Genomic DNA, 19772 nt, shown 5'->3' with positions numbered 1-19772 from the left:
TAATTAGGAGGATCTGGACCACACCTCGCATTCTCAGCAATAATCATTTACAACTTTCACATATTTCTCTACAACAAGTTGTCAGTCATTTCATCCAATTTTAAGATTTCACAGAAATATTGCAAAGGCTTCCCCAACGATAATACTGTAAATCTTGAAATTAACGCGAGCGTGAATTAAATGCGAAAAATGCGTGTGGTCTTTGCTTATATCAACAATAAGACATTTTGGATAGCAAAAATACCAACTTAGACACACACTGATGTATTCCACACCACTGTTTATTGAGCAGCACTTGTATTTAAAGTATATAAACAATGTCATTCAAACACTAATTACGTCCTGTAAATTGTCACTGCTGGGGTCAAGACAAGTGTTCTTCTCACTTATGTCATCACTGATCACACCTGCAAGTCCAGACAGACGCCACCCTTTGTTCTTTGCGACTGCGTCAAAGTCCGACACGAGCCAGCAGGCATGTATTGTTTTTGCGGAAGTACTTTACTCAGCGCTAATAAGCGGTGCTATTTGGTGTGTGATTGGATTAATGTAAGGTTGGATTAAGGTGAGGATTCTAAACCTGTCTGAGGACGTCTCTCGATAGAAATCAACTGAGGCTTGAGAGGAGGGGGTGTCGCATTCATATTGAGTCGCATTTTTGTCTAGGGTCCAGTGGTCGCATTCTTTTGGATACGCATTAATTTCACGATTTGCAGTATTTGTCAATTTTAGTGGCAAGTGGCCATGACTGTTCCCTGCTTGTTCTGGGAGATGCTTCCTTAGCTGTAATACCGGGAGTCGTATGTTTTTCGAAGAGGGGCATTTTAACAAGATACTTATTGATGTTAGTTTTCGTAACAAAATTTAATTTCTATTTTAAAACATACTGAAAGAAGACTCAAGTCGCCGGTAAACTCAAACGATGTTTACTTGTTCAGATCAAAACAATAACCGACAACACAACTTCCTGATTAATATGACATCATCACAAAACTCACACAACCATTCCAAACTGTGAAACTCTTAGCAAATTCGTTCTATTTATAGAAATACTTCCGGGTTTAGAGTTACCTCCCTTACATCAATATTATCTTGTTTCTCTAATCAAGCTGTTTAAATCATGTAAAGTATCTATTTACTCTCTGCACAGTTGGTAATCTAATTACTTTTGTGTTATTTGTTATGTCCAATATTTGTTATAACATATTTGAAGATAACTGATTGATATAGACTAATAAGGGTACTGCTATATAATACTCTATACATGATGTGGCGTAACGTATTCGTGACAGTGACTGACAGGAAATACAATCTCCACTAGGCAACTATTGAGACTTTATTCTGATTGGCTGCAACCGAGAGCTTGCCTGAAGGCTTGTTCTTTTTGAGACATTAGGTTTTCCAACATTAGACAAAGTTAATATCAGTTATATTTGATTGTCAAGGGATACCATATTCGACGTAATAAGCGCCCTCGGCGCTCTCAAAATTAGAAACAGGGGGCTCTTATTAGAATATTATTTTGGTGGAAAAAACAGAGTTGAAAGATAAATTTCATGGTTATGCTAACAGCCTGAAATGTTTATGTATGACAGATATATTTTTCCAGAATTTAATTGCCGATAGTTAAGGGTGTATATAACACAGGAGTGTGTATTTTATGCGAATAAATAAGTCTTGTGTACATTGATCAATCGGAAGGGGTGCTGATTGGGATTGTTCACTTGCCAATATATTAGCAAATATTGCCATGGGCGCTTATTAGAGCGGGGCGCTTATTATGTCGAATACGTTATGTCTATTTTGAATTTTAATGGTCAGACAGTATAGTGCAATTAATGGATTTTGACATATCTGTATCATGACTGACGCAATGGAGAAATAATATTGTGTATTTTCTCATTAGATTGTGTTGAATCCACTGGTTTTCTGTGTCAGGGAAACCCTGCCATGTTTCTAGGTTCGAAGTGGTAAACATCTACTCACTCACTCACTCACTCACTCTATTTCACTCACTCACTCACTCACTCTCTCACTCTCTCACTCACTCACTCACTCACTCAACTAGTGTTGGTAGGGAGTCTGAATATAGCCCTTGACATGTTCCAGCTTGTGAAACCCAAGTGCAAATGGCGCTGACAAACCAAGGATCATTCATTATCAAGGCAAATCAGGAATTCAAGGCTATCGCAAATGTAAAATGAGAAATATTGCACCAACTGGTCAGAGACTTAGAACACTTATTGGTTTCCCTTTTGCTAGACCCAGTCATTTGATGTGTTGTGTGAATATAGTGACAACACTGCCAATGGCTGTGGTACAGGTGATGGAGGAACGTAGCGTAACCAAACATGTGGAGCACTCCCGATGACTACGAAAGCATAGTAGGGCCATGGTGAATTTTTTTTGTCTAAGTATCTCCTACTTAGGACATAGTATCTCCTACGGAGGACTTACTATCTCCTACGTAGGACCTACTATCTCCTACTTAGGACTTAGTATCTCCTACGGAGGACTTACTATCTCCTACGTAGGACCTACTATCTCCTACTTAGGACTTAGTATCTCCTACGGAGGACTTACTATCTCCTACGTAGGACTTATCACTTACGTAGGACTTAGTATGGCCTAGAATCACTATCTACTACGTAGGACTTACTATCTCTTACGTAGGACTTAGTATTGCCTAGAATCACTATCTCCTATGTAAGACTTAGTATCTCCTACATAGGAGATACTAAGTCCTACGTAGGAGATAATAAGTTCTACGTAGGAGATCCCAGAACCTCAGTATCGGGTGGGCTTGCCGCCTGTATATGATGTTGATTGGTCGGTTTGTGTTTCAGCAACAGAATCACGCGAGATGGCACGAAAGAGTTGGCCAAAGTTTTGAAGAAAGACACAGCACTGAAGACACTTGATCTTGGATTCAACAGACTTGAAGATGACGGTGCTCTGCATCTTGCCGACGCCCTGGCAACCTGCAACATGACACTTAATACGTATGTGTTTGAAATACACGCAGACTCGTTAGTGTTCGAAGTTAAATCCAGGTGTCTTTGTATCCCTAATGAAAATATAGATTTACATCAGTCGACGGGTCCGTAATCTGAAAAGTATAAAACACCTGGCCTTATAGAGTTGGAGGAATCGTAACAAATTTTAGGAGAAAAATTATGAACAAAAATTTCAGATTGGGACCATAGATAAAACACTTATCAGTCAGGGTGCCCCTCCTTTGCCCTCCTCCCATCTGTGTTCAATGTGTTAATTTAACTTCAACATCTTCAAATTAGATTTAGGGGCGGTTGGGTAGCCTAGTGGTTAAAGCGTTCGCTCGTCACGCCGAAGACCCGGGTTCGATTCCCGACATGGGTACAATGTGTGAAGCCCATTTCTGGTGTCCCCCGCTGTGATATTGCTGGAATATTGCTAAAAGCGGCGTAAAAACCATACTCACTCACTCACTCACTCACTCAAATTAGATTTCTTTTGCTTATTGAGATTGAAGGAGAATGAAAACAAATGTCACAATTCATGGAATCTATAGATGACAGTATGTGTGTAATTGTTTCACAACCACTAGCAGGGTCTTGACAAACTAAAGATCATGATTAGGTCAAAGCGATAGGATCCTGACTTGACTAAGGGATACAACTCTGCACAGTGACTTGCAGCACCTAAGACAGCTGAACCGCCCATACCCCCTGACAGTAGTAGTGAGCTAGCAAAGTCATCATATGCCTGTTTGTTTGTTTGGGTAGGGGATTTCTCTTCCAAAGCTATAGGGTTAATAAACAAATAAAGATACAAGGGACATTTTTCTAAACATGTTTTTCTTAAGGTGGTCATGTCAAAGTATTGTTAGGAAAAACAAACACCTTTGAGGAACAAAAAGAAATATGGTTATACCCCTGTCCATTCAGCCCCTCTGTCATTGACCCCAATTGCGTGGATCGATGCTCATGATATTAATCACTGGATTGTCTGGTCCAGACTCAATTATTTACAGACCGTCGTCGTATAGCTGGAATATTGCTGAGTGCGGCGTTAAACAACAAACCAACCAACCAACCAACCTCTGTGATGCTTTGTAACAACTGAACTCGCTGATCACTGATATGTTTGGCAGAAAGACAAAACAACTTCTCGAAAGTTTCATTTTGAAGATTTGTAAAATCTGTGGTTGGCAGATCCATTTACAAATTAGAAGAAACTCCTAAAGGACTTACCTTTATTACCGTATTCGACGTAATAAGCGCCCAGGGCGCTCTCAAAATTAGAAATAGGGGGCTCTTATTAGAATATAATTTTGGTGAGATTAAAAACGAGGTTGAAAGATTGTAAATTTTGTGCTTTATGCTGACAGCCTGAAATAATATAAAAAAAGAATCTGTGTGTATTATACACGATAGATATATTATTGAGAATATAATTGCCCATAATTAAGGGTGCATATAACAAACGAGTGTGTATTATACATGAATAAATAAGTCTTGTGTACATTGATCAATCGGAAAGGGTGCTAACTGGGATTGTTCACTAGCAAATATATTAGCAAATAACGCCGTGGGCGCTTATTAGAGCGGGGCGCTTATTACGTCGAATGCGGTACATATTCAGTTACAATCACTATTCTGTGTCTCTTGTTTTTGAAATGACACTGAATGGAGATTTTACGACTGCTTCTTCTGCTCTTGTTGTTGTAACTCCAGCATTGACTCATATTCCCGAGGCAAGAGAGTTAACTGACTATAAAAGTCCAGTTTCCACCCTTGCCGAACTAGGCTGGAATTCCTGGGTTCGATCGTCGCCCCACCAGTGGCTATTAAGAGTTATGTCCCTTCTATGTCCCCCCTATTGACCAATCAGATTCCACCCCTAGTATCACTTGCATTTGCTTCAAACAAAATGGCAGCACCCAGTCAAGACGATCAGATTGATCATCAAGATCTATAGTGTGATAAAACGGATCTTATGTGAAGTGCATCAAATCACGTGAGCACCTTGATTGAAAACAAAAAAATCCAAAATAATTGGAAAATATCTGTTGACACCAAGTTGGCAGTGCACATGCTTTGCAAATCCTGCAATTGACCGAAATCTGCATGACAGTTTATAAACCTGATTTTGATTTCATTGCGCGATTTTGATTGGACTATGCATAGACTCGTTAGTCCAACCAAAATGTCATTCCGGCCTAGTTCAGCAAAGGTGGAAACTGGACATTAATAGTCAATTAACTCCCTTGCCTCGGGAAGATGTCTAGCCCGAAGGTGAGAGTTTTCGGTTAGATGGCTCAGTGTTAGATTGCTCATTCTTTCAGTCACTGGTTTGTCTGGCACGGACTCCATTGTTTTCAGGCTGTCGCGATGTAGCTGGAATGTTGCTGAGAACGAATGAAAGAAACTTTGTAGTAATTATTTTCCCCCTTGTAGGCTTGTGATCGTGAGCAACAACATCGCCAGCAAGGGCCTGTGTGCGATCGCAGACAGTATGAAGACCAACACCTCTCTGTCTAAAGTGTTCATCTGGGGCAACAAGCTCGAGGAACCTGCCTGTATTGTAAGTATAGCATGTCGAGAGTGATTCAACAAGAAATGATTATTCTGTAACAGGCTAAGAAAGGAAATTCATACAGTAAACCAAAACAAAAGTTCTACAAAGCGATCTCTCAACTATACATTGTAACTCCAAAAAATAATTAGCAAATCTTTTTTTATTCTGGGTTGAAAATTGAAACCAATCAGTCAATGAAACTAATTGGGACATGATTCCAGACAACACTATGTGATAAGCTAAAGTGTTACTTATGTAATTACAGCCAATAGCAGAGGAAACAAGAAGAGATATGTTGTGTTATCAGTAGATAGGCCACATTTTATGTGAAAATGCCGGTCGAAAAAAAACAGTAATAAAAGAAATTTCAGATTATTCTTTTTGTTTTTCAAAAGGTTACCTATAAGGCTAACAAAAACAATAGTCTTGGTTCTCAGGCACCGCCCGCATCATCATAAAGTTCACTGCACATTTCCATTTTTAACAAAATTACAAAATCCTTAAATATTCCAAGTCTAAGGTAGTCAAATACTGTATTCCAGTATTTTAATCATCAAGGAATACATTTGTATAGGGAGGCCCTTTCTCATGTTGTTTGTACACAACTGTTTATTTGGCTACATACTTGTTTGAACAACAACAAAAAACAAAATAAAACACACAAAAAAAACGAACACCCGCACACCGGCCTGCACTATATTTTCTAACGCCATTGCCTCAGAACCCATGCTTTTATCTTTTTAAGCCTAAATGTTTCTACTATCTGACTGATAGTTTAGCTTATGTCATAATTCAAACTCTGTAACCTGTTGTCTTACAGTTTGACCAGGGGCGGTCGGGTAGCCTAGTGGTTTAAGCATTCGCTCGTCACGCCAAAGACCCGGGTTCAATTCCCGACACGGGTACAATGTGTGAAGCCCATTTCTGGTGTCCCCCGCCGTGATATTGCTGGAATATTGCTATAACCCTGGATTAAGCCATACTCACTCACTACAGTTTGACCTATAGTATGCTCCATGTTTGTGTAGCAAACACCAAATAGCTTCATTTAACTTCATTAAAAAATTGATTTGATTTCCCCCCGATTTGTTTAGGTGTTAGCAGAATTAAGATTAATGGGTTTTTTCAAAAGTTTTGCCTTATGGTGTTTCTAAAAATTACCATAACCAAGGGACATCACATACATGGGGATTCCGGGTTAGAACAGGTCCCCAGCAACCTATCCTTGTTGTAAGTGAGTGAGTTTGGTTTTACGCCGCTTTTAGCAATATTCCAGCAATATCACGGCGGGGGACACCAGAAATGGGCTTCACACATTGTACCCATGTCAGGAATTGAACCCGGGTCTTCGGCGTGACGAGCAAACGCTTTAACCACTAGGCTACCCGACCGCTCCTCCTTGTTGTTAAAGGCGACTATGTGGGTCGAGGGGTCAGGCTCGGTAACTTGCATGATGGCCTGTCATCGTACCCCAACACCATGGATAGTTGCTACAAGTATCAATCAAACGGTTATCAGGTCCCGTCTTGATTATTTACAGACTGAGATCCTATAGCTGGAATATTGCTGAGTGCCGAGTTAAACAACAAACAAACAATATAAAATCAACAAACATGATTTTAGTGTAACGTTTTGGTTTGTTTGTTGTTTAACGCCGCACCCAGCATTATTCCAACTATATGATGGCGGTCTGTAAATAATCAAGTCTGGACCAGACAATCCAATGATTGACATCATGAGCATCGATCCACGCTATTTGGATCGATGACATGCATCAACCAAGCCAGCGAGCCTGACGTTATATGTATGTTTCAGGCATTTGCAAATCTTGTTGAAACTGGACGCCTGGATCTGACAGACACAGATGTTAAGCCTTATGTTGTCGACGGTGTCACCAGTTTATGTGAACAGAATCATCACATACGCAGACACTACTACTATGCGCCAAGCTACGGCGATGACGTGCCGTCATGGCAACCACCAGGTGTGCACGAACCAAGGTCAAAAGAAATTACATTCAAGGTGTGAAGAGATGTCAGCTGTGATACAAGTATTCCTGGCGATGCTCGGACTGTTTCAGCGAGGGACGTGAAGTGGGAGGTCATGTGATCATAAGGAAGTTGATTGGGGGAAATGATTCATTGATGCAGTGGTGCATCCAGTGTTTCCAATTAACAAAGTTCACCAGTCTGAGAACAGTAAATTTCCAGAAGGACGGGTGACATTTTTTACTATTAGCTAGATGGAAACTCTGTGGCACATCATTTTTGTAAACTCATGAAAATAAAAAATAATTTCTTTTCCTGCAAGGATTCCTTTTAAACATCACATATGGAACGCAATGAACAAAAAATAATTCCCTTTTATTATATACTACTCAAAACAAGTTAAGGACCACCCAGCTCTTTCATTTTACAATAGTTCCTCTGTCATGGCTAATGCGAAAGAATTGGGTGTGTTTTGGTTTTTTTCGTAGTACAGATATAGTGAAATTCTCAAGTATCAAAATTTTCCACCATCCCTGTTTGTTTGTCTGACTTAAACACACTCCACACTAGGGCTGTTACGATTCATTTGTGTATTCGGTGAATCGAACCATATCCCTTCATGAATTGAATTCGTTATTCGTTATTCGTGGACGCAAGAATCGAATATTTACGAAAAAAAATAAAATGAGTGTTTTTTAACTAAAAATATCAATAAGAATTAATTATATCCACACATAGATTTCTTCAAAGATATTTATATTTAATTTGACAATAATGTGGTCACTGGTCATTGTCGCATTTTAGCAGATATTGGTACCTGGATAAGTTAGTACATAGCATGTATAATAAACAAAAAATCATTAACACTGTCAACATGGTCAAACCATGGCCAAAAAATTATTTTGTTATTGTTTCACTGAATATAATAATGATATTAATCACTGGATTGTCTGGTCCAGACTCGATTATTTACAGACCGCTGTCATATAGCTGGAATATTGCTGAGTGAGGCGTAAAACAACAAACCAACCAACCATTCCCATTGTAAATAACATAAACGAGTGATTCCAGGAAGACTATTAGTTGTAACTCTGTACATTACCGTAACATGTATATTTTGTAAATAAAATCTATGTTGATGTGAACATATTGTTATATATGACTATTGTCCTGACAACTGGGGATGTGAACATTATTTTGTGAGAGTGAGTTGTATTTTGATTGCATCAGAGCATGTGGTTAATCTGGGATTCAAACCCATTATCCGCAGATCCAGGTAATTTAGCAGTGCCCAAGGCTACTAGGCCATCTTTGTCCCGTGAGTGAGTGAGTTTAGCACTAATCAAGCACGATGATATCAGGGACATCTTCTAATGTGGTCGGGAGCACGGGTGGCCCAGTCGTCTAAGGCGCCGCGATTCGCTGTACAGAGTTGTGTCCCTTGGACACGCCAGAAACCTATGATTGTGGGTTCGAAATCCGGGTTGCCCCGATTATGTTTCTAGGTTTGTCAGCACCATACCCGTGCTCGTGGGTTTCACCAAAGTGGTAAACGTCTGAGACCTGCATCACCTCGGGCTTTCCTCCCACATCAAGCTGACACGCCATGATATAACTGGAACAATGTTAAAAGCGGCGTTAAACCCAACTCACTCACTCACTCTAATGTTGTCCCAATGTTGGAATCGAAACCCTATGGCAAACCAAGGCTACCGCACAATATCCCATGTTGTGAAGGAACCTGGTCACAGGAGGATGGTAGCTGTAGGTTTAGATGCAAGCTCCTGACACTGATATCCGGTTAGCAGAGCTCTCTATATTATTGCTGTCACCAGTCAAAGCTCCCCACAGTGAAAGGTGGCTACAACCATGCTTGGAGTTGAACTCGCAGCCGACGGACTGTTATGTTTACAAACAAGTGATGACTGCTGTGACGCCAAATACTCTTACCCCTGCAAAGCTATTTCCTTTGTTCGTCAATTTGAATTTCTGTTTCTTTACCACTATCATGCAATTGATATAGTAAGAATGTAAGGGGTAAGTTAGTTGATTTTCCGTTTGTCTGCAATCTCAAACCAATCTGATCAAACAAACAAATAGTTAAATTCATCTTGGAAATATGGTCGGTCGTAAACCTTTTCAAAATTCACTATGATGGCATTCCCAAAGACATAAACAAAAGTATAAACATTACTAGATTTGGGGTTAGAGGGCAAAATTCTAGATTCTTGTAATGGCCGCGCCTACACTGGTGGCAGCGATGTTACGAGAGTGTTTCGAAGGTGTCATACGCTGGAGAGAAGCTTGGGTTTAGATGCAGCAAAGGGACACAACTCTGCACAGTAAGTTTCAAAACTCCACAACACTGCATACAGGATTGTGAACCCCCTTTTTGAAGCAATCTCATTAAAATCAAATTTTTTACACTGATACAATACCTCTTAGATGAACTTTCTATCAACCAATCAGCATCGAGTCTTAACAATTCTCGGTTATCAAAAACTTCAAACCAGCATATCTGATTTATGTATCTTAAAACCAAATGACCAGCTCCAAAAGTAAATAATAAAGGTGAGGTGAGGTGAGGTGGGGTGGGGTGGGTGAAATGGGGTTTAACGTCGCATCCAAGATTATTGCACTTATATAGCGACGTGCATGCACGTGTGTGTGTGTGGCTGCTTGTACTAGTCCAGACTGATGCCGATTTATAGTGCTAGCCCACTGAGATACCATACCGCAGTTTAACATGGATACCCCACTCAGACACAGTATACTGACTCCGAGCTGACCAGTCCTTGCTTTAGCCCCTTAATGCCGAGCGCCAGACAGGGTAACAACAAGTACCATCTTTTAACGATTTTGGTATGACGTGGCCGGGGATCGAACCCCGAACCTTCCGCTTTACCACTAGTCCACAGAGGCGGTTTCTGTATTAATGTATCGGGGTGGCAAGATCAAATATTAAAGGGCAAGTTCACACAGAAATGAACCTAATTTTCTTGTACTTTTTCCACAATAAAAGTGTTAACCTAGAAGTGTCATAGACAAAAATATAAAAATATCACAATTAATCAACATATGTTTTGCATTAAAACGATTTATATTTTTCACATTTACCAAGTGTTCTATTTCCATAACAAAAACACCATGGCTTATGCCCCTTGCAATATGACGTCATTGGTGCCGATTGATAAACATTATGACGTCATCATGCTTTGTTAGAGCCGCTTCACGTGGTGTAGGTACAGGTGTGTGATTCTAGCGTCTCAGATGCCAGCCAGCATAGTGTTATGCTGAGTCACCACTGCACCGGAGTGTGTCGTAGGCCATGTTGTTTTACCGAAAACTTGTACTTGATATCTTTTGCGTTCAGAATAGACAGGGACCCAGTTGAATTGGCACCAATTACGTCATAATCTAAGGGAGATAACTCAGGCCTGTTTAGCTCGAAAAACGAAGGCCTCATAACGGCATATCATTTTCACACTATTGTGAGCTTCCTACTTTCACTGTGAAAAAAATGAGTGTATATTTTCAAACACAGATACTAACTAATTCTAAAATTGCGTTTGGTTTAGAAAAAGAAAGAAAGTAATTTTTGCGTGTACACTTCCCCTTTAAGTAAGAATGTATGTGCTGAGCTTTACCTTGACTTACAAAATTGGGTGTCCAGGAGGCCCAAATAATATATTTTAAAGGTCCTTGTAAAGTGGGTCATGTAAAGTGATCGCTAACGGGATCGGGTGGTCATTCTCGCTGACTTGGTTGATGCATGTCACCGATCTCAATTGCGTGGATCGATGCTCATGATATCAATCACTGGACTGTCTGGTCCAGACTCGATTATTTACAGACCGCCGTCATATAGCTGGAATATTGCTGAGTGCGGCATTAAACAACAAACCAGCCAGCAGATCAAACGGTCTAGTGTACCGTACGTTTACATAATTACTTCAGAGCCTGGAATGAATCAATGATAATGTGGACAGTGATGATTGATGGATACAATTAGACATCGATTTGATGCGCTGTAGGTACAATGATTATTGTGCATTCTCAGGATTCAATATATTCTTTTTCTGTGTCCAATCACATTTGTGCGAACTGGATGCACATTTGTGTGTCACGTAAAACCCAGTATGTATCAGTTTGGCAAAGACGGCCAATTGGCACAAACCTTGTTTCCCTTAATGTCTTATACTGGGGAGACAAAAACAATAAACAAAATATGTGATTTTTAGATATTTATTTAAAAAATAACATATCATACACATTGAAATCATTCAATTTTTTACATTTGAAACTAAAAAATTATTAATGCACATGAGTCCAGAATGGAAGCCTTTTAGGGCCATTTGTTTTTTATTTTTTTCTGAAAATTTCAAGATACTAAGTTGAAATTTCAAAGATACTAAGTTGAAATTTCAAAGATACTTATTTGAAATTTCAAGTTATAATCTTAAAAGATCTTGAAAGATCATTACCTTGAAAATTCAACTTAGAATGTATCTTAAATTTTCAACTTAGTACCTTGAAATTTCAAGGAAAAAACAAAAAAACAAATGGCCCTAAAAGGCTTCCATAGTTACTTATTTCATGTTCCTATACTTTCACCGTCTAGTTCAACCTTTTCATCCACCTTTCCTTTTCCTGTAAAGTTAAAGCGAAACTGGTTATCCGATGTCTCAAATTTGAAGGCAGCTGATTGGCTATCTAAATTCTCTGATCTCTTGTCACTGCCGTTAGCTGATTGGTCCTTGGAGTCTGTCAGTGAGAGGTCTGTGAGTTTCTCATCTACAGAACCAGAACCGTCCCCCATCTTCTGTTGTTGCTGGGAAGAGCTCAGTTTCAAGCACTTAGAGAGTTTTGTTTGAGATTCATCAGCGGGCTTCAGCACTATCTTCTTGGCAGCTGAAATAAATGAGTGAGAGAGTGAGTGAGTGAGTGAGTGAGTAAGTGAGTGGGTGAAGTGAGGTGAGGTGAGGTGAGGTGAGGTGAGGTGAGGTGAGGTGAGGTGAGGTGAAATGGGGTTTAACGTCGCGTCCAAGATTATTTCACTTATATAGCAACGTGCATGCACGTGTATGTGTGTGTGTGGCTGCTTGTACTAGTCCAGACTGATGCCGATTTATAGTGCTAGCTCACTGAGATACCATGCTGCAGTTTAACTCCGAGCCGACCAGTCCTTGTTTTAGCCCCTTAATGCCGAGCACCAGACAGGGTAACTACAAGTACCATCTTTTAATGTCTTTTGGTATGACGCAGCCGGGGATCGAACCCCAGACCTTCTGCTGACGGACGGGCTACCACTAGACCACGTTTGCAGTCTGAGTGAGTGAGTGAGTGAGTGAGTGAGTGAGTGAGTGAGTGAGTGAGTGAGTGAGTGAGTGAGTGAGTGAGTGAGTGAGTGAGTGAGTGAGTGAGTGAGTGAGCCCCAGGACCAGCAAATCTGGCAAAGCAATTTATTCACCTTATACCATGTTTGTTTGTTGTTTAACGCCGCACTCAGCAATATTCCAGCCATATGACAGCAGTCTGACCAACCAAGTCAGAGAGCATGACCACCTGATCCCATTAGTCGCCTCTTACGACAAGCACAGTCGCCATTAAAGGCAAGCATGGGTCGCTGAAGACCTATCCTAGCCAGGATCTGGGCCATGAGTGCTCATTGTTAATGGTTAGAAAAACCAGTAGGTCCAAAAATGTTTTTTAACTAGACTACAATAACCATGGCAACCAATGAGCTTCCTGCTTCTATCAAGGAAAGAGGCATCAAATCTAAACAAACGTGAGACCATAACAACCCATCCATAATAAGGTTTGATCCCCTGCCGCGTCATACCAAAAGACGTTAAAAGATGGTACTTGTTGTTACCCTGTCTGGCGCTCGGCATTAAGGGGCTAAAACAAGGACTGGTCGGCTCGGAGTCAGTACACTTTGTCTGAGTGGGGTATTCATGTTAAACTGCGGCATGGTATCTCAGTGGGCTAGCACTATAAATCGGCATCAGTCTGGACTAGTACAAGCAGCCACACACACGTGCATGCACGTCGCTATATAAGTGCAATAATCTTGGACGCGACGTTAAACCCCATTTACCCCCTCACCTCACCCATCCATAAGTAGTCGGCTATAATGACAAACATTAGGTACTAGGGAGCTATTCTGCCTGGAATCCCCACAGAAGCTGACTGATCCCAGTACTAAACCACTCTCAGCTGGCACATTAACCACCCAATCCTCATTTAGAGTGAGTGAGTGAGTGAGTGAGTGAGTGTATGGTTTTACGCCGCTTTTAGCTATATTCCAGCAATATCACGGCGGGGGACACTAGAAATGGGCTTCACACATTGTACCCATGTCGGGAATCGAACCCGGGTCTTCAGCGTGACAAGCGAAAGCTTTAACCACTAGGCTACCCTCATGTAGAGTGAGTGAGTATGGTTTGACAACACTTTTAGCAACATTCCGGAAATATCACAGCGGGGGACATCAGAAATGGGCTTCCAGGCCTCAAAGTTGCGACTAAAACGGTCGCCAATGCGACCTAAATTTGAGTTTGTCTACTGACTTAAATCCAGAGGAAGCCAAATGACTACCTTGAAAAATTTCTTGTGGCGACTAAATTCTATTGCTACACATATGTAGACACAAAAATAAATAACAGCTGATCTTGGAAAACATGTCTGCTTATAATTGTACGCACAAATAATTCCTCCTAAAGTTGACAATGAACCAAAATACATAAATATTAATGTAATTAGTACTTTATTTTAGTTGACAATGCTCAATGGATAAGCAAGGATATACCTATATAATCTAGTAACATAAAATGTATCATTTTTCGAGTCACAAGTAACAAAAATCAAGTACAGTTTCCACTAATATACAATTCCAAGACTAGTGCTATAACTTGTACATATTATAATAGTTATTTGATAAAAGATAATTTCAAATGCTTTTGGCTACCTTCAATATTTGCTTGACTTCTTGATTTTAACACTGGCTACCTGGAAAAAATACTTGTAGCCATATCATATCACTTGGTAAAAATTTAAACGTTGAACCCTCGCTTCCAATGTTGGGAATTGAACCCGGGCCTTTGGTGTGATGGGCGAACGCTTTAACCACTAGGCTACCCCAATCCTCCTTATGACAAGCATGAGATAATCAGGGCCTGCTCCAGCACAATAGGTGTACATAGTAACCATGGTTACCAACCTGCTGCTCGCTTCTTCTCATCCTCTTTCATCTTCTTCCTGTAGTCTCCGAGAGTCGTCCTCATCGCCTGCCGCTTCTTTATCATTGGTGCCTTGTCACTGTCCAAGATCTTCATGGCTCTAGCCAAGTCAAAACCTGCAACCAACGGAATGAATACATCCTGCATTACTCCTTGATGCATTTACTGCACACTTATGACAGAAACAAAGCTGTGTGGGGCCAGCTGAAGAGATAAAAAGACGCTACACTCAGGAATATTCCAGCACCCTGACGGCAATCTGTAAATAATCGAGCCTGGACCAGAGAATCCAGTGATTGATATCATGAGCATCGTTTGTTTGTCTGTTTGTTGTTTTACGCCGCGCTCAGCAATATTCCAGTTACATGACAGCGGTCTGTAAATAATCGAGTCTGGACCAGACAATCCAGTGATTGACATCATGATGATGACATTGGAATCGATGACATGCATCAACCAAGTCAGCGAGCCTGACCACCCGATCACATTAGTTGCCTTTTATGACAAGCATAGTCGCCTATTACGGCAAGCATAGGTTGCTGAAGACCTAATCTACCCCAGGTCTTCACAGGTCTCATGAGCATCGATCCAGTGATTGATATCATGAGCATCTATCCAGTGATTGATATTATGAGCATCAATCCACGCAACTGGGATACGATGACATGCATAAACCAAGTCAGCTAAGCCTGACCACCCAATCCCATTAGTCGACAAGCATGGGTTGCTGAAGACCTGTTCTCCCACGGATCTTCACGGGTTCAAATATATATAAGGCATTTTTACCACTACAATTAAAAACTGTATAATTACTAAAAACATTTTCTCATCGGTTTAAAAATACTCAATAGATGAAACCAAAGGTTGTAAAAATGTAATGAATATCCCCCCAAAATGAAATAACCAATGAGAATGATTAAAATATCACCACAGTAGCCTCGTCCTGTATAGTTTTTGCTATGTGGCTGAAATATTAACTCCCTCACTCACCCTGCTTCGAGTCCAGCTTGACCTGGTGAAGCTTGAGGAAGAGCTGTTCCTTGCACCAGGCGACCTCACGCTCAAACCGAACCTCCAGTGGCTGAAGTTTTACAAAGCAACTAGAATGTATTTTTACTCAAAAACATATATCGTGACCCTCCTTTTTTCATACATTAGTTCAAGTTGTTGCTGCAAATGAGTTTTCAGGTCCGAAAAGCAATACTAGCAAATTATAGCCAAGACAGATAATGGTTTCATGTAGAAATATTCATCTTACATATTGAGATGTTAATGGCAATATCAGCGAGTTATTATGTTCTTATGCCAGATTTAGCACTATTCCAGTAATATCACCAGAAATAGGCTCATGATGATTTACGTTATCATCATTGACAAATTTGCTTTCAATCTCATTAAAATCAGATCTTAGTTCTCGCTATCCCATTGCGGGTCATGTCAGAACAACCTTTCATCCAACCAATCAAAGCGTCGCTTACCAGATCATGAAAGTGATGGTCGGTATGTGTATTCTAATCATGCAACCTTGAAAACGTTTACATGGGGTTTTCTGAACAACTGATTCCGTCAAAATCATCGTCTACCTGTCGCTTCAGTGGGATAAACATTTCAACGGAAGAGGCATTGCACAGTACGTGGGAAGCACTGCCATACAATCTCAACCATACATTAGACATTCCATAATGTTTGTACAGTTTTCAAAAATCTAATCGAGAACTGTGTCAACATATTTTTCAAATGTATTCTGAAATGCAAGTCGCCAGGTTGAAACGGGTGTTGTAAAGCTCAAGAAAGCTGCTTTCTAATTGGCTGATGTCGACTTCTTGTTAGTCGTTTCAGCATGTTCAGTGGTTGGTCAAAGTTTGTGAAAGGTCATTCTGACGTGACCCGTAATGGGATGTTCTCAGATCTTTCTTTAGCAGCAGCGAGAACTTAGATCTGATGTTAATGAGATTGGTTTGCTTTTAGCTTATTCAAACTGTGACAATAACAAGATTGTATTACTTCAAAAACACACACCTCATCATCATCTTCCTCCTCTTCTGGTTCTGGGGTCTGAAAACAAAATATGTATTATGAACAGTTCGCAGATAATTGAAACACCTGCAGCAAATGTCAGTAAACTTTACAAGCTGGAATTAAGACAGTTATATCTTACGGCCAACAGAACCAATACAGGGAAAGAGTCTTAAAGCTTAGTTTAACATCATTGGTTTGAATGCAATGTTAATAAAATACCTCTGAATTTAACAACTAAGAAATTACTATTTTGACACTTTTGAACAAAATAATGATTAATTGTTCCCAATTTGCCTGGCAACAGGATATTCCATATGAATACATGAATACCATCATCATGTTCTCTGCCAAGCCACCTTTAGCATGTTTATAATTCAAAATTGATATTATCAGAACATAGTATGACCATGATGACAGATATGAACTAGAACTGCCTGGAGGTAAATCCAAAGTTGCTTCAAATCTGAAAGACCCATGAAGGTCCTGGGTAGAATAGATCTCCAGCAACCCCGTAAAAGGCGACTATACTTGTCTTAAGAGGCGACTATACTTGTCTTAAGAGGCGACTAAAGGGATCAGGTGGTCAGGCTCGCTAACTTGGTTGATGCATGTCATCGTATCCCAATGGCTTAGATCGATGCTCATGATGTCAGTCACTGGATTGTCTGGTTCAGACTTGATTATTTACAGACAGCCGTCATATAGATGGAATATTGCTGAGTGTGGCGTTAAATAACAAACAAACAGAACAAACAATCAAATCTCAAAAGATGCAACTTCCTGGGGCAAGGGTTAAATGGGAACTAATATACATATATCATTTTTTGGGTTCATTAATTTTCATTATAATGCACAAGAATGTTTTTTTAGGTATATAATACTGATGCTGAACACATCCAAATGTCACCGGTGTTAGGGTAGGTTACCCCAAACTCTATCCTTAGCCCTTGGATCCCCTTTACGATCATTAGTGTTAGGTACCTGTTTAGAGACTATTATAGAGTCTATAGCGCCTCCTAATATTCTTCACACAAAAACGTCGAGTGAAAAGGATGAAATGGTTTAGTGTCATATTTTCGGCTACTGGGAACTGTCCTGGAACATTCACACATGCCACTTTCACCCGCTACTTTTATTCAGTACTGATTCAAAATGGAACTCACCGTTGCCATGCTCATGCTTCCCCCACTATTCCTTACTATTATCCACATTATCCTTACAGTGTTCCCTACCACACTTTTCTGTCAGAAAAATGACCCGATGAATTATTAAATACCATGTCATTCACGCATATCCGCGAGTTAGAGATCTGATGTCTGATGCCTTGAGCCGTTTTCAGTTCGCGCCATATCGGCTCATCCCTCACCACTCGGTATCTTGTAGATTATGGAATGGGACGAGTGTGCCAAATGGCATCAGGATCACACCGAGCCTACCCATTATCTTCGTAAGTGTCTGTGACCTATTCGACCCTTTTCGTTCAGTTCCGTAACATTGTAGGCATGACTAGGTAAATTTGCACATAGTTTAACAGTGTGGACGTAGCTCAGCCGGTAAGTTGTCGCGAGCTCACGTCCGATGGATTCTCACAAAATCTTGTTGCTCGTCTTTAGGGTAGTGCACTTTACCGGGCGCACTTTTTCAGATCCAATTAGCGATGTGGGGGCTCGAACACACTTCGCCGGCTCTACCACTGGACCACGAGCGCTATCACATGTAATCAGTGCCTGTTAAACGGGTCACACAAGCATGCGTAATTCAGAAAACAATGAATTGCGCATGCGTGTGACGTCACTGTCCGCTCTCCCATTCATCTTTTCTTGAAACCACACCCGCCATTGTTTTTGTCAACATGACCTCCCAATCGGAATTAACTGGATTAACGCTTGAAAGGGAAGAAATTATGGCTAACCCTTGCCCAAAGCATGCATACCCTAAGGACCATTATGTTGGATCATAAAGACGTGTAAGTTTCCCTAAGACCGAAAAGGGATGTTGGATCGTAAAGACGTGTAAGTTTCCCTAAGACCGAAAACAGGTGTTGGATCGTAAAGACGTGTAAGTTTCCCTAAGACCGAAAACAGGTGTTGGATCGTAAAGACGTGTAAGTTTCCCTAAGACCGAAAACAGGTGTTGGATCGTAAAGACGTGTAAGTTTCCCTAAAAAGACCGAAAACAGGTGTTGGATCGTAAAGACGTGTAAGTTTCCCTAAAAAGACCGAAAACGGGTGTTGGATCGAAAAGCAGAGTCACCGGAGCGTGAGGCACGGTAACGGTATAGCGAGACAGCAGTAGCACTATGGCGCGGTAATTGACTGGATGATAGAACTCAGGCTGCGCCCGGTAAACTGCATTGTTGCCGTCTTTAGTTGTGGTACCCTGAAGGTGCTCCAAAAATATATACTAAAGTGATAGCAACACATCTCTATTCATTTTATTAAATTTACTGAGAGTTGAGAAAATTTCATTTTGTCGAGGTGAAATTCTCGGCCTTGTTTTATCCGACCCCGTTATTTTATAACCGGAGCGCGCGAATTCTGAGCACCTTGTTGGTCTTGCGATTTTCGTATGCATATTGTCACAGTTGTTTGGGTACATGGACAAATCAAATATATAGGTATTTATAGAAGAGTATATCTATACGCGAATGATCACCTTATCGGGAGCTGGTTTTGGGGCTTTGTTTTTCTTGCTTTTTGGCTTGGCTTGCTTCTTTTGATCCATCGTGATTTCGTCAACAAAACAGAGTAGTGTCCCTTTTTGGCGCCAGAAATGGAGAAATCATTGCTGATGGAGGCTATTAAACGTTACATTGTGATTATTAAGTATATTATCATGATGTAACATTTTTCCTATGATATCAATAATAGTTATAACAGTAATTATATGTACAGGTATATATGAATGTGAATAATAACCGCTGTCAGCGATTAAATGTATATAACATTATGAAACACTGATTTGT

At 40.4% G+C, this 19772-nt stretch overlaps 2 protein-coding genes across 4 annotated transcripts in view; one reads left to right on the top strand and one right to left on the bottom strand.

Moving 5' to 3' along the window:
* Positions 1 to 8692, top strand: part of LOC124124553 (leucine-rich repeat-containing protein 34-like) — a 34549-nt gene extending 25857 nt beyond the window's left edge. For all 3 annotated transcript variants that reach the window (XM_046487749.2, XM_046487745.2, XM_046487746.2), the window contains 3 exons: positions 2847 to 3002; positions 5439 to 5565; positions 7375 to 8692. In XM_046487749.2, the coding sequence (XP_046343705.2) occupies positions 2847 to 3002; positions 5439 to 5565; positions 7375 to 7587 (496 nt within the window). In that variant the 3' untranslated portion in view covers positions 7588 to 8692. The remainder of the gene's footprint in view (positions 1 to 2846; positions 3003 to 5438; positions 5566 to 7374) is intronic.
* A 3132-nt stretch (positions 8693 to 11824) lies between these two features.
* LOC124137764 (UPF0488 protein CG14286-like) lies at positions 11825 to 19564 on the bottom strand. The gene is made up of 5 exons (XM_046504204.2): positions 19463 to 19564; positions 16808 to 16843; positions 15779 to 15869; positions 14770 to 14904; positions 11825 to 12458 (listed from the first exon to the last, which is right to left on the bottom strand). Exons 1-5 carry the CDS (start codon positions 19529 to 19531, stop codon positions 12142 to 12144), a joined length of 648 nt encoding a protein of 215 aa, XP_046360160.2. The 5' UTR covers positions 19532 to 19564; the 3' UTR covers positions 11825 to 12141.
* Between the last annotated feature and the right edge of the window lie 208 nt (positions 19565 to 19772).

Source organism: Haliotis rufescens, unplaced genomic scaffold (genome assembly GCF_023055435.1).
Source record: "Haliotis rufescens isolate VD_foot unplaced genomic scaffold, xgHalRufe1.0.p SCAF_29, whole genome shotgun sequence".
NCBI classification, from domain to species: domain Eukaryota; kingdom Metazoa; phylum Mollusca; class Gastropoda; order Lepetellida; family Haliotidae; genus Haliotis; species Haliotis rufescens.
Note: the sequence above shows the minus strand (reverse complement) of the source record. Positions and strands in the feature narration are given on the sequence as shown.

Coding starts and splice junctions, on each gene's coding strand:
- LOC124137764 (XM_046504204.2), bottom strand. CDS start 19,531: ATGGATCAAAAGAAGCAAGCCAAGCCAAAAAGCAAGAAAAACAAAGCC. Junction 16,844..19,462: donor CAAAACCAGCTCCCGATAAG/GTGATCATTCGC, acceptor TTTTGTTTTCAG/ACCCCAGAACCAGAAGAGGA. Junction 14,905..15,778: donor CAAGCTGGACTCGAAGCAGG/GTGAGTGAGGGA, acceptor CGTTGGTTGCAG/GTTTTGACTTGGCTAGAGCC.